Here is a 13,006-nt window from a genome sequence, read left to right as displayed (position 1 = left end):
CTTGGTGGTGGTCGCACCCAGCCAGGGCCCCAGAACAGAGGGTCGGGGCCCCCTGGCATCTGTGAAGTCTCCTGCAGTGGCGTCTAGCCACAGTGGCTGGAGCTGGGGGCTAGGGGGCCTGGAAGGGCTAGAACTAGGGGCCTTCAGGCGGCAGAAGGGTTTGGTTTTGTCCCAGGCAGTAGGGAACCCTGCACACTGGGAAGAAGGGGGTGTGAGAGCGTGTGGGGTGTTGAGTATCCAGCTGCGTGATGGGGGAGGGGGAAGAGGGGTCCGGAGGCAGCTGAGTCTGGGGGCAGGACTTAGGGGTGGGGAGCAGAGGTAGAAAGCTTGGCTCTGACAAGGTAGAGTTCACGGCCCCTTCAGAGCGGCTGTGCGGACAACGTGGCTGCCGCTGGGCCCTGGGGCAGCGGAGGCGGGCGGTCAGGGTGCCCGGGACACGCCCTGGTCATTCAGGGCCCCTCGGCCATGTCTGGGAGCCCCCAGGCAGGTCGGAGCCCCACCTGGTTCCCGCGTCACCCTTGCCAGCATTCAGCCTGGATGTCCTCTCCTGCCTGGGGACAAGCTGGGCCTGACCCTCTGCTTGATCCTCTTTCAGCTGATGAGGAGGCCCCTGACTATGGCTCCGGCGTCCGCCAGTCGGGAACAGCCAAAATCTCCTTTGACGACCAGCATTTTGAGAAGGTAGTGGTGCAGCCACAGATGCCACCCGGCCGCCAGCCCTGCGCAGCCTCAGGGATGGGGGAGGATGGCTTCTTCCTTGCAGGCGCCCTTCCTGCCCTCGGGCGAGAGGCCCAAGCCGGGACCTCCCAGCCCAGGCGGCTGCCTGAACCTCGGTGCTCTGAGGCCTTGGGCCCAGGGCCCCCCAGTCCTTCTCAGAGAGGTCATCAGTGCTGGGCCTCACAGGAGAGGCACGGGGCGTCCAGCAGTGCCAGGAGGGCCCAGAGTTGGGGCGGTGGGGGCCTTGTGGGCAACTGGTGGCGGGGTTGGCCAGACGCTGAAAGCAGTTGGGGGAGTTTCCCTGCGTCCCGCCCAGGACAGCCAGGGAGCAGGGGGTGGAGCAGGGGCGGAGCTGAGGGAGGGGTCCTGGCTGGGGTGGGCGGGGCTGAGGGAGGGGGGAGCTGAGGGAGGGGTCCTGGCCGGGGTGGGGGCAGAGCTGAACCCCAGAGACGTGTCCCACCTTCCTTTCCCGCTTCCTAGACTAACATAGCCCTGAGAAGAACGAGGCCTGGGGAGGGGTACGCCCACGGCAGGGGCGGGCCTGGGTGGGCAGAGGCGGGCCTGGGTGGGTGCTCAGGTTCCCCGGCAGCACTCTGTCCAACCCCGCCCCCTCCTGCACAGTTCCAGGCCGAGTCCTGCCCTGGGGTGGGCATGTCCCGCTCAGGGACCTCCCAGGAGGAGCTGCGGATTGTGGAAGGCCAGGGCCAGGCTGCAGACTCTGGGCCCTCAGCCGACGAGGTCAACAACAACACCTGCTCAGGTGGGTCTCCGCGGCCCACCTCCTGGCCGGCACGCGTGCTGCAGGCCAGTTCCCAAGCCCGGGCTCAGCCCCTCGGGTCCCTCCATGCCCCTCTGCCCTTTGCTCCCAGCAGCGGTGACCCCGGAAAGCCTCCTGGACAGTCCCGAGAAAGCCGCCCTGGACGGGCCCCTGGACGCCGCCCTGGACCACCTCGGCCTGGGCAGCACCTTCACCTTCCGCGTGACCGTCCTGCAAGCGTCCAGCATCTCTGCTGAATATGCTGACATCTTCTGCCAGTTCAAGTGAGCCTCGTACCCAGGCTGTGCGGGTGGGCCTTGGCAAGGTCCAGGGGGTGGGGGCACATGGTGGCCCCCTGGAGGCTGAGGTGCCCATGCCCAGGCCCTGCACCCACCTCGCACCTCCTCCGGTTCACAGCTTCATCCATCGCCATGATGAGGCCTTCTCTACGGAGCCCCTGAAGAACACGGGGAGGGGACCCCCGCTCGGCTTCTACCACGTCCAAAACGTACGTCCTCAGGGCCCCCGACCCCCGCTGTGACCCGCCCTCCCGGGGCCCTGGCTCTGCAGGCCTCCCTGAGACCCCCGAGTTGCTTTCACTCGGTCCCAGCTTCTCCCTCTCCTGCGCACCAACCCTGGGCTGGGCGTGAGGACACAGGCCCTCAGGCTCCAGGTGGGGGCACGCGTGCTCCTGCTGGGCAGTAGGGGTTTTGGGGGGCTTAAGACTGGAGGTGGGGGCAGCCCAGAGCCCCCGAGGGCCCCTGCCGCGAGCCTCCGCTGGATGTGGATGTGAAGGGTCTGGGGGCCCAGTGAGGCCGCCCTGGCTTGGTCCTGGGGATGAGGCAAGGCAGGGTAGGGCGCATGGAGGGCCACGGGGTGCCCAGGCAGAAGCCGGAGAGGCCAGGGAACCCCCAGCCTGGAAGAACTGGCAGACGGTGGGGGCACGGTTCAACCCGCAACTCGAGCCAGGTGTCAGGAGAGCAGGGGACTGTGCTGTGAGGCGGGGAAACAGCCCTGACCGAAGCCGCTGGGTCGCCAGGCCTCAGGGGCCCAGCCGGCCAGTGTGAGTTGGACCTGCGCTATGGGTGTGCCCTGAGCAGCCAGCCCGACCTGGCTCAGAAGGGCCTGTGGACTGTGGCCCGTCCTGCCCCTCAGGAACGAGGGGCTCTGGTGGTCTCTAAGCCAGGAAGGCGGGGCCAGCTCTGCCAGGGTGCTGCACGGGTTCCTTCCCTGGTGGCCCAGCAGGGCCCGTCAGCCCAGGGGCTTCAACCAGGGGCCGCCCACCTCTCAGCCCCGGAGGCTTAAGACCGAGAGCCTGGTGGGCTCTGCGCTCCCTCTGAGGCTGTGATGAGAACCAGTTGCCACCTGCTTGTAGATGGCCGCCTTCCCTGGTAGCCTCACGTCGTGTCCCGTGCGGGCCTGTGCCCAAGTGTTCCCTTCCTACAAGAATACTGGGCCTGTGGGTCCCCAGCGACCTCATTCTAGCTCAGTCACCTCTGTGGAGACCCCTCTGTAACACACATGCTTTAACGCATGGGACGCGGGTGGTGGGGGGTGGGTCGGAGAAGGGGGGACAAAGTTCAACCCACAACGCCAGGCGAGTGGACAAGACCCCGAAGGGGGTCACAGAGGCCCATCCTCCAGCTCTGTGATCTAAAAGAGCAGCTGAGCCCAGGGGCCCTCAGCCCTTCAGTCCTGGGGCCAGAGCCCTTGGGCCGGCCCGCAGTGGCTGGTCCACAGGACCTGTGGAGGAGCAGGCTGGGCAGACCCAGGCGAGGTCAGCCCCAGGCTCTCCGGTCTGAGCCTGGGGTGCTGGGTGCTCCACAGAGGCTGAGCTCTCCCCTCCCTGACTGTCCCGCCCCCCGACCAGATCGCGGTGGAGGTGACCAGGTCCTTCATCGAGTACATCAAGAGCCAGCCCCTCGTGTTCGAGGTCTTCGGGCACTACCAGCAGCACCCATTCCCGCCCCTCTGCAAGGACGTGCTCAGGTCAGGAGGCCGGCCCGGCCGGGCTGCTGCAGGGGGTCGGGGCCTCTCGCCTCCCAGCCGGCAGGCCTGACCTGCACCCTAGACAGGCCTGGTGTGCTGGTTCTGGATCCGTGTGCCCCCCCGACACCTCCCTGTCTGTGGCCGGCCCTGCAGGGCTGAGGAGGGGTCTCAGAGGGGCGCTGTCAGAACCTCGGTCGTGTCCCGGGGCCCAGGGAAGCCACGCGGGGCTGGTGAGGGCAACCCCGTGCCCTGTTCCTGCGTCCTCCACCCCCCAAGTGGGACGGGGGCAACTGGCCCTGCTCCCTCCCCCGCCTGGGGCTCTCAGGGTGGGTCCCCATGTGTGTGGGGAGGGCAGCCCGTAGGCCTCAGGGCAGCGGCGGCCCTTGTTGCTGCCTCTGGGCACCCTCTGCACTGACGTGCAGGACCCACGGCGAGTGTCGGCAGGGCAGGCCAAAGGGGCTGGTTCCAGGACTCGCCTGTCCTGGGGATGGGAGGGGCCTGCCTGGATCCCCAGGGCTTCCTGGGGCGTCCCGGGGGGCCTCGGGTTCTAGGGTGCCTCCTCCCTGGCTGGTGGAGGCCTGAGATCAGGCCTTTCCCAGGCCCCGTGGGAGGGGCACCAGCCTCTGGTCACTCATGGTCACTCTCCCCACCTCTGTCCGCACAGCCCCCTGAGGCCCTCTCGCCGCCACTTCCCACGGGTCATGCCGCTGTCCAAGCCAGGTAGGTGGGGCTCTCCCTGGTGCAGGGGTGCCTGTGTGGGCTGGCTGCCCTTGGCGGAGTGCAGTCCTGTGGGGGCGTCCCTGCCCCCTAGCCTCCTGGCACCACCCTGCCCCCTCCCCCCGCCGCTGGCCCTCCGGAGGCCCCATGGAGTCAGGACTCCATAACAGAGCGGGGGCCACAGAGGGACATCCGGGAGGCTGCCCACAGCTGGGGATGAGGGCCGGGGACTCCCAGGGGACCGGGCCCTGTGAACTGAACCTGCAGGATGGACACGGTCTGAGAGGAAAGGCCGGCCCGGAAGCTGCTTCCCGGGGTGGGCGGGGGGAGGCTGGAGGTGGGTGAGCCCGGGAGGTCCCTGGAGGAAGGGCCCTGGGAGGTCAGCCTGCACCTGGCACCCATAACAGAGGGGCTGTGGGCACAAGTGGCTGGGCACCCGGGGCATGGAGCCTGTGTGTTGGGAGCGGCCACACGTATAGGGCAGGGGCCCAGGGCTGGGGCCTCTCTGTGCTGGAAGCAGGTGCTTGGCGTGGCCGAGGGGTCCTGGGTGGGTCGTGGGGCCTCAGAGCAGGTGTGGCTCCAGCCACCACCTGTGCCCAGGTACGTGGGGCTGCTGGCTTCTCCCTCCTGGCATGGATGAGCCGCAGTCACGCCCTCCCCCCGGGGTGGTGGCCGAGGCCCGTCCGCACCCCGGGGTGGAGCCTGCCGGTCGTCCCCGTGGAGGGTGATGTTCTCGCCGCTGCTGGGGCTCTGCTCCCCGCCTCCTCTGCGCACCCTCAGCCGCGAGCGGCCAGTTTGCAGCTGCGTCTTCTCCCGGTCCCCCCAGTGCCAGCCACCAAGCTCAGCACGCTGGCACGACCCTGCCCGGGCCCCTGCCACTGCAAGTACGACCTGCTGGTCTACTTCGAGATCTGCGAGCTGGAGGCCAACGGCGAGTGAGTCCGGAGCTGGTGTTGCCCACGCAGGGCTGGGCGGGGGTCCGCGGGACGTGCGGGGAGGGGGGGCCCTAGGGCAGCGGGTGGTGTTTCCCTGCCCTCTGCTCCGCCCGGGGGGCCGGCTGTCTGTGCTGCGCTCGCAGGGCTCGGCCAGGCACGCCCTCAGCCCTGCCACCTCTCTCCCAGCTACATCCCGGCAGTGGTGGACCACCGTGGCGGGATGCCGTGCATGGGGACCTTCCTGCTCCACCAGGTGCGGAGACCTCAATGCCCCGCCCACCCCGCAGCCCACCCCGGCCCCACCCCCGCCCCTCCCGGCCGTCCAGCCGTCTGACCGTGTCCTCTCCCCTGGTGCCTGGCAGGGCATCCAGAGACGGATCACCGTGACCCTTCTGCACGAGACGGGCAGCCACATCCGCTGGAAGGAAGTGCGGGAGCTGGTGGTGGGTGAGTGTGGGCTGGGTGGGCGGGGGGAACACGGGCCGCGCTCAGCCCCAGACCCGGCCCCATTGCTGCTGGTGTACAGTCTTCGCTGACCCACTTCACCTCCGTGTGCCTCAGCCCCTCACCTGAAGAGGGGCACAGGGGCTCAGGTGGTGATTCCAGACTTCTGTTTAATCACCGCGCTAGCTTGCTAGGGCCGTCGTGAGGAAGTCACGCACTCCGGATGGCTTGAAACCACAGAAGTTGATCCCGTCTCGTGGATAAGTCCTGTGATGAGGGTGTCAGCAGCTCGGCCATGCTTCCTTGAAGCCCCAGGGGAAGTCCTTCCTCCCCACCTCCAGCTTCTGGTGGTTTGTGGGGACCCCTTGTGGACGCGTCACCCCAATCCTCTGTCTTCACGGGGCTTGATACTTAGATGAGGGCCCATCTAGTCCAGCATGACAGCGTCTCAACTGCTTTCATCTGTCAAGAACCTGTTTGCATATGAGGTCACGTTCTGAAGTTCTGGGGGTCAGGACCACAGCACATCTCTTTGAGGGGACCCAATTCAGCTCACAGTGCCAGGGGCTTAGATGCTTTTGGTCTGTAATTTCCTGCCGTGAACTCTTCCATCTTGGAAATGTTCCCTTTACTGACTCTTTGCAAAGAATCTGTCTTCCCAGTTTCCATTCAAAGACAGGGACCGCCATCCCTCCCAGGACGGACTGCCATCTGTTCTCAGCATGAAGCCACCTCCCCACCCCATGGCCCTGGAGCTGAGGGACCTCCGAGGCCTCGCCCCGGGCATTGCTGTGGCCGTGGGCATTAGCCCAAGGGCAGTGTCCCTGGGGCTGGGGAGTGGCTCTGGGGGTGTAGTAGCAAGGATGTGACGGGGGCCCGTCGTCCTGAGTCAGTAGGTCAGGATCGCAGACCGCAGGGTTCTGGGATCCCCGGGACAAACGTTTCATTTCAGCTATTCCGTGCTGTCTTTCCACACAAATCAGAAGAACAGAATGAGCGCACACACCCCTGTTGCAGATGTGGTCTTGGGGAGAGGCCCAGTGACTCCTCTCTGACTTAAGAGAGAAAACTCAGTGCTACTTGTTTATTCCTCGAGGAGGCGGAGTGATCAAATTAACCATTGCTATAAGAGAGAGAAGACCCCCTGGGGGGGGGCACAGCAGTCCACTCCAGTATGCTTGCCCGGAGAGTCCCAGGGACAGAGGAGTCCATGGGGTTACAAAGAGTCGGACACGACTGTCTGACTGGGCACGTGCACTCGGGCGAGAAGTGGGAAACGGAGGCGCAGGTGGGAGTCCTGACTCTTGGCAGTTCCAGAGTCACCCCTTGCCCCTACCACAAGTACAGGCGTCTTAGAAGGCTTTGCTGGAAATAGCCCTTGCAAGGAGACGTTTTTGATTCAGATAGTGTTTCTCTTCTTTTTTTTTAAGTATAAAGAGAGTGGAAGCATTTTTTCCTTCTCATCTTGTCAAGATGTCCTCTTCCAACGAGTAGGAGGGCCTGTGAGTCCCAGGCTGGGTGATTGGAACCTATCAGCTGGGGCGGGGAGATATTGCAAGAGTTATTTATGGCTGAGAAACCAAGAAGCTCAGAATTTAGGCTGCGGGAGGACGCCCACTGACAGGCAGCACCGTGCGCAGCTGCAGACCCCGCATGGGGCGCTGTTCAGTCATGGAACCACGTCTGACTCTGCGACCCCAGGGACTGCAGCACACCAGGCTTCCCTGCCCTTCACCATCTCCCAGAGCTTGCTCAAACTCATGTCCATCGAGACGGTGACGCCATCCAACCATCTCATCTTCTGTCATCCCCTTCTCCTGCTGCCCCCAATCCCTCCCAGCATCAGGGTCTTTTCTGAAGAGTCGGCTCTTCACATCAGGTGGCCAGAGTACTGGAGTTCCAGCTTCAGTATCAGTCCTTCCGATGAATATTCAGGGTTGATCTCTTTTAGGATGGACTGGTTGGATCTCCTTGCGGTCCAAGGGACTCTCGAGAGTCTTGTCCAACGCTGGAGTTCAGAAGCATAGATTCTTTGGTGCTCAGCCTTCTTTATGGTTCAGCTCTCACGTCCCTACATGACCACTGGGAAAACCACAGCTTTGACCATACAGACCTTTGTCAGCAAAGTGATGGCTCTGCTTTTTAATATGGTGTCTAGGTTTGTCGTAACTTTTCTTCCAAGGAGCAAGGGTCTTTTAATTTCATGGCTGCAGTCACCATCCACAGTGATTTTGGAGCCCAGGAAAATAAAATCTGCGGTTTCCACTTTTTCTCTTGGCCGTGAAGTGATGGAGCCAGTTGCCATGATCCTGAGTGTTTTGAATGCTGAGTTTCAAGAGAGCTTCTTCACCACCTTCTTCCACCCTCATCCAGAGGCTAGTTAGTTTCTCTTCACTTTCTGCCACTAGGGTGGTGTCACCTGCGCCTCTGAGCTTGTTGGTATTCTCCCATCAGTCTTGATTCCAACTGCAGACCCTGCGTGGGCCTCCCTGCCCCTCTCGGTGTTGCCTTTAGCCAGGTGCCCCTGTGGCCGTGTGGGGAACCCTGTGGCACGGCCTCGTAGCTGGAAGCTCCAGCCCAGGCAGAGATGGAAAGCGGGGACCTGGTGCCTGCTTGCCCTCCTGGGAAGTGACGTGTGGCCCACCCCCCTCCCCGCAGGTCGCATCCGAAACACCCCGGAAACGGACGAGTCCCTGATCGACCCTAACATCTTGTCGCTCAGCATCCTCTCATCCGGATACATCTGCCCGGCCCAGGATGACCGGTGAGTCCGCTCGGGGTCGGTGCTGTCTGGAAGAGGGCCCGGAGTGTGTTCTCAGCCCCCCACCTGGCTTGCCTGGCTGCACTGGGCCCTGAGCTCTCCAGGCCCTTCTTCCTGGCCCTCCAGGAGGTGGTGCAGGGAGGGGCCCCTGGCGAGCTGTCGGTCGGTCACCAGATGGAGAGGCACGTGGGCGTTGCCGGCGGAGGAGCTGGGTCCTGTCCTCAGGACTCTCACGGGCAGGAGGCAGCATGGGGCAGTGAGCAGGTGAACGGGCCGGACTTCCCAGCCACACTGCTGTGGGCCCATGTCCCCTTTGGCAGGCGTCCTTGCGGCCCAGGGTCCTGGAGGAGCTCAGGGAGAAGCTGGCCAGTGGTCTGGCATCCTGGGGTGGGGATGTGCCCAACGGCATGGCTTGGCACACACTCCTCCTCACGGGGTTTGCCGGGCTTGGGGGTTTTGGGGGCGAGGCCTCTGGGGGCCAGGCTGGGGCGGACAGCTCCCTGCCAGAGCCACCTTCCTGGGGGGACGTTGGTAAGCTTGGCTCTGTCTGAGACACTGCTTTCTGGGGGTGTGGGGACATGGGGAGGGGGCTCCCGAGTCCTGAAGGCTTGACCTGGCCTAAGAGGCAGAAGCCGAGAGCTGACCCCGAGCTCCAGCTGCGGGCGTCTCCATGGGCTCCTGTGCTGTCTGCAGGAAGTGTTTTGAGGGCTGGGTGCGCTGGAGCGGGTGGGGCCCCCTTTGCCAGGGGAGCTGGATCCGTAAGGATAAAGGGTCTTGGTCCAGACAGAGCTGGGCTTCCTTGCAGACTCCCCGGAGAGTGGGCAGTGACCCGCAGGGGCAGGTGTGGCTTGTTCCAGCCCTGCCCTAGAACCTTCTATAGGAAACACAGCCTGCACTCGTGTCCAGAGGAGGGAGGGTTGGATGAGGATGCTGAGAGGTGTTCTCTCGAGGGTGGGGGCACCATGACAGGCAGGCTGGGCTTATGGGAAGTGGGGTACAGCACGTATGGTAGGCCCGTCGCTGTGAGGATGCACCCTGGGGTCGTGGCAGAGAGCCCAGCACCCTCCGTGTAGGCTGCCTGTGGGGACATGGGCCTCCGAGACTGGGACCCGGGGGTAGGGCTGAGGGGACCCGTGTCACCAGAGAGGGCTCTGGCATGCCGAGTGCCCCTGGGGACCTGGAGAGTGACCTCAGTGTTCCCCCAGCCTCTGACCCTCCCTTTGTCCTGGCAACGCCTCCATTCTTGGGTAGAAGGCGCGTGGACCAGAGAGGAGGAGGGTGTGGGTGCCTCTGGGACCGTGTTTCTGGGCTCCTGTCCTCCGGCTGGCACAGTGGCTGCGGGGCACGTCCTGGGGAGCTTAGGGAGCTGGACCTCAGGTCAGTGGGGCTTTGGCTGAAAAGGTTCGCCCTGCTCCTGGAAGTCAGAGCACCCGTCGCTGCCGGGCCCGGCCTGTGCCCTGGGCAGGACGAGAGGCCAGCTCAAGTGCTGGATGTCAGGGCCCCTGGGGGCGACAGGAAGCCCCAGACCAGAGTCCCTGCCCGCAGCTGCTTTGGCCCTGCTCGGCTCCCCCTCCTCCTCTGTCAGACCCCAGCACGGCCCTGACCCGAGCCCCACCCAGGGGAGAGTCTCGGGGACCCCCTTAGCAGGCGGCCCCAGGCAGGCAGCGTGCGGAGGCTTGGCTGGCCTCCCAGCAGCCCCCTCAAGGACCCTCCTGTCCCCCGGACCCCGGCTGACGCCCTCAGAGCTCCGCGGGTGACAGGGCAGGCACTCTCCCCACTGGGAGACCCAGGCCAGCCTTGGGTCCCGCGCCTCAGCTGCCCACCCGCTTTGCCACGGCCCCCCAACCCCCCGACCCCCGCTCAGGGTCCCCGCGCTGTGCGGCCGCCCGGCTCCGATGGGCCGCCGCCCGCCGCGGACACTCCTCCGCGCTGCCCCCGCCTGCTCCGCTGCCGCTGCCCCCCGGCCCCCGCCCCCACTAACCTGTGACTGTTTGTGTTTTGCAGGCAGTTTCTTGATTCGGACATGCCTAGGTACCATCCGTGCCCCTGGTTTCTCTCAGCCTGCCCCCACTCCACAGCCCCGAGATCTCATTCCAGCTTTGGGCGCCCCTCCACACTCGCTCACCTCCTCGTCTGTCTCTGCCGTCTTCTCCTCCCGTCTTATTTCCTTTTTCCTCTCCCTGTCACACCGCTTCTTCCCCATCACCCTCCCCCGTGGCTGAGCACCCCCCCACCGGTCCTCCACTCTTGATCCTGGCTGCTTTGGTAGTTTCTGCCCTCGTAGACGCTGGCTGGCCTCCCGCTCCCCGCCCCCCGAGCCTTGCCAATGCCCCCTCCTCGCCCTAGCAGGAGCAGGCGCCCGCATGCAGGCTGGCCGGCCCCCTGCCCGCACAGTGAGAGAGCAAAGGGGGTGTGTAGTGGGTGCAGGACAGGGGGCGGACAGGCCCGGCCCTGCCCAGCCCTCCCTGCTCTGCCCCACTGCCCCGGGTGTGGCCCCTCGCCCAGCCAGGCTCCTGGCGTGGCCGCCACACGCCCTTCTGGACGCGGGTGGGTGGTGAGGGGCGAAGGGCCCGGCTCTGGACTCGCCCGGGTGGTCCCAGGACCAGCCCCCAAGTCACGGGCTCCTGGGCCGGGCATGGAGATTCTCCCCACCTGGGCTCTGGGCTTGGTGGCCGGGTGCAGGGTCCTGGAGGCCCCCAGGGTGGACGGTCTTGCAGTCCCTGTTACGGACCCTGTCCCTGAGGCCGCAGTCTGTTCTGGGCCCTGTCGACTGTGGCCAGAGCTTGGTGCCCTGGGGTCTCTGTTCTGGAAGAGGAGGGGGGTCAGCAGAAGGCCCCCAGTGAGGACACCTGGTCCTCGAAGGGGCGCGGGGCAACTCTTGCCCCTTCTTAGGGGTGCCCAGGGCAGAGGGCGGGGCGCCAGCCAGCCTGCCGAGGTCAGGTGTGGCGCGAGGTGCTGGTCCGGAAGGTCCCTCTGTGCCCTGGGCAGCTCTAGCTGAGGCCCCAAGGGGTGGTCAGCAGGCTGTGGTTCCTGTCAGCGTGTCCCCAGGGCACACGCACCCAGGGCAGGATCAGGCCCTCCCTGGGCACAGGCGGCTGGCTGTGGCGGGGACTCTGTCAAGGAAGACCTGCGGTGAGGCTGCCCTAGAGGAGGGTCACATCCCTGCGGGGCCCAGAGAGCAGGGACCTGCCCCTCTTGGGCAGCCTGGAGGGCTTCCTGGAGGTGGCAGCCTGCCAGCTGGTCCTGGAAGCAAACTGGGCCCACCATGGCGGCTGCAGCCTGCAGTCTGCCTGTTGTCAGAGAGCTCTGGGTTCTTCCCTGAAGGGGACCAGACTTCGGGGCTGTTTCCCTGATGAGTCCATCAGTACAATCACAGAGGGGTGTGAGCGTTTTGTTCCAGTTTGCGTGTCCACAGCCAGCCCCGTGTGATAGAGACGTGCTCAGGCTGGTCCAGGACGCCCCCTGCAGGTACATCATGAAGTAGAAACATTCCCCGTGGCCAGGAGGGGACGGCCATGGGGATGGGGACTCCTACTCAGCAGGGCCTTAGCACCAGCCCCCAGGCTGCAGAAGGGCCTCACTCCAGCCCCCAAGTGCAGAGCTGGGCTCGTGGGCCCCCAGTGGCCTTGGCCTGCAAGACGAGGCCCAGAGAGCTGGGAGGGGCAAGGGGTCAGAGCCCTGAGCCTTGGGCTAGGGTCTGCCTCATGCAGCAGGAAACTGCTCTGGTGGGAGGTTCTGGGGATGAGCAGAGGGTTCCATCCCGGATGTCTGCACCAGCTGGCCGGGCTGGCTATGAGAATGTGCACGCATGGCAGGACTTCTGGAGCCTGCGGTCCATCTCCTAGGCCAGGGACTCTGTGAGGGCTGCCTCAGCGTGTGAGACTAAATGAGATGAATTGGACAAGCTCTGAGGAGGGGCCCTGCAGGCAGAACGTCATTAACGTGTGTGGTGTGGTTATTTTCATGCCAACTGAGCAGTCGCTCAGTTGTGTCCACCTGTTTGCGACCCCATGCACTGCAGCACACCAGGCTTCCTTGTCCTTCACCATCTCCCGGAGCCTGCTCAAACTCCTGTCCATGGAGTCAGTGATGCCGCCCCACCATCTCATCCTCTGTCGACCCCTTCTCCTCCTGCCTTCAGTCTTTGCCAGCATCAGGGTCTTTTCAGTGAGTCAGCTCTTTGCATCAAGTGGCCAAAGTATTGGTGCTTCAGCGTCAGCATCAGTCCTTCCAATGGCTATTCAGGGTTTATTTCCTTTAGGATAGACTGGTTTGATCTTGCAGTCCAAAGGGCTCCCTAGAGTCTTAGCATTTACTTTGAAACATTCCTAAAGCACAAACCTCCTCAGCAAAGAGCCTAGGTTTTAAAATGCTAACCACACCCGTGTTCCAGAGGAGCCCTGCTGAGATGCGGGGATCTCACTCTCACAGTGAGGAGCGAGGAGGAGAGCTTGTGATCCAGCCTCACCCACGAAGAGCAGGCCAGATCTTCCACCTTCCACCCCGTCCATGCATCTTACCTGGGCTCACTCTCCTGCCCCGGGGGTCCCAGTGCCCGGGGCAGAAAGGGGCCGCGAGACCCTCCAAAGTAAGGCGGTGTTGAGTCTGGGGAGGAGGGTGGTCCACGGTGACCCTCACCCCTCCCACCAGGCACAGGGTCGGATTTCTCCAGACAGATGGCTCAGG

At 64.6% G+C, this 13,006-nt stretch overlaps 1 protein-coding gene across 18 annotated transcripts in view; it reads left to right on the top strand.

Moving 5' to 3' along the window:
- KIF1A (kinesin family member 1A) overlaps window positions 1–13,006 on the top strand; it is a 66,165-nt gene that overhangs the window by 38,901 nt on the left and 14,258 nt on the right. For 11 of the 18 annotated variants that reach the window (XM_068963858.1, XM_068963857.1, XM_068963856.1 and 8 more), the window contains 10 exons: window positions 596–681; window positions 1,339–1,477; window positions 1,590–1,758; window positions 1,892–1,982; window positions 3,345–3,463; window positions 4,128–4,183; window positions 5,007–5,115; window positions 5,302–5,368; window positions 5,478–5,562; window positions 8,218–8,323. In XM_068963858.1, the coding sequence (XP_068819959.1) occupies window positions 596–681; window positions 1,339–1,477; window positions 1,590–1,758; window positions 1,892–1,982; window positions 3,345–3,463; window positions 4,128–4,183; window positions 5,007–5,115; window positions 5,302–5,368; window positions 5,478–5,562; window positions 8,218–8,323 (1,027 nt within the window). Of the gene's footprint in view, window positions 1–595; window positions 682–1,338; window positions 1,478–1,589; window positions 1,759–1,891; window positions 1,983–3,344; window positions 3,464–4,127; window positions 4,184–5,006; window positions 5,116–5,301; window positions 5,369–5,477; window positions 5,634–6,622; window positions 6,664–8,188; window positions 8,324–10,324; window positions 10,352–13,006 lie in introns of all 18 variants that reach the window. The other 7 variants (XM_068963855.1, XM_068963844.1, XM_068963842.1 and 4 more) reach the window with 2 other exon arrangements.

Source organism: Capricornis sumatraensis, chromosome 2 (assembly GCF_032405125.1).
Source record: "Capricornis sumatraensis isolate serow.1 chromosome 2, serow.2, whole genome shotgun sequence".
Taxonomy (NCBI): Eukaryota; Metazoa; Chordata; class Mammalia; order Artiodactyla; family Bovidae; genus Capricornis; species Capricornis sumatraensis.
The sequence above is the reverse complement of the archived record's forward strand: the minus strand, read 5'-3'. Positions and strand labels throughout refer to the sequence as shown.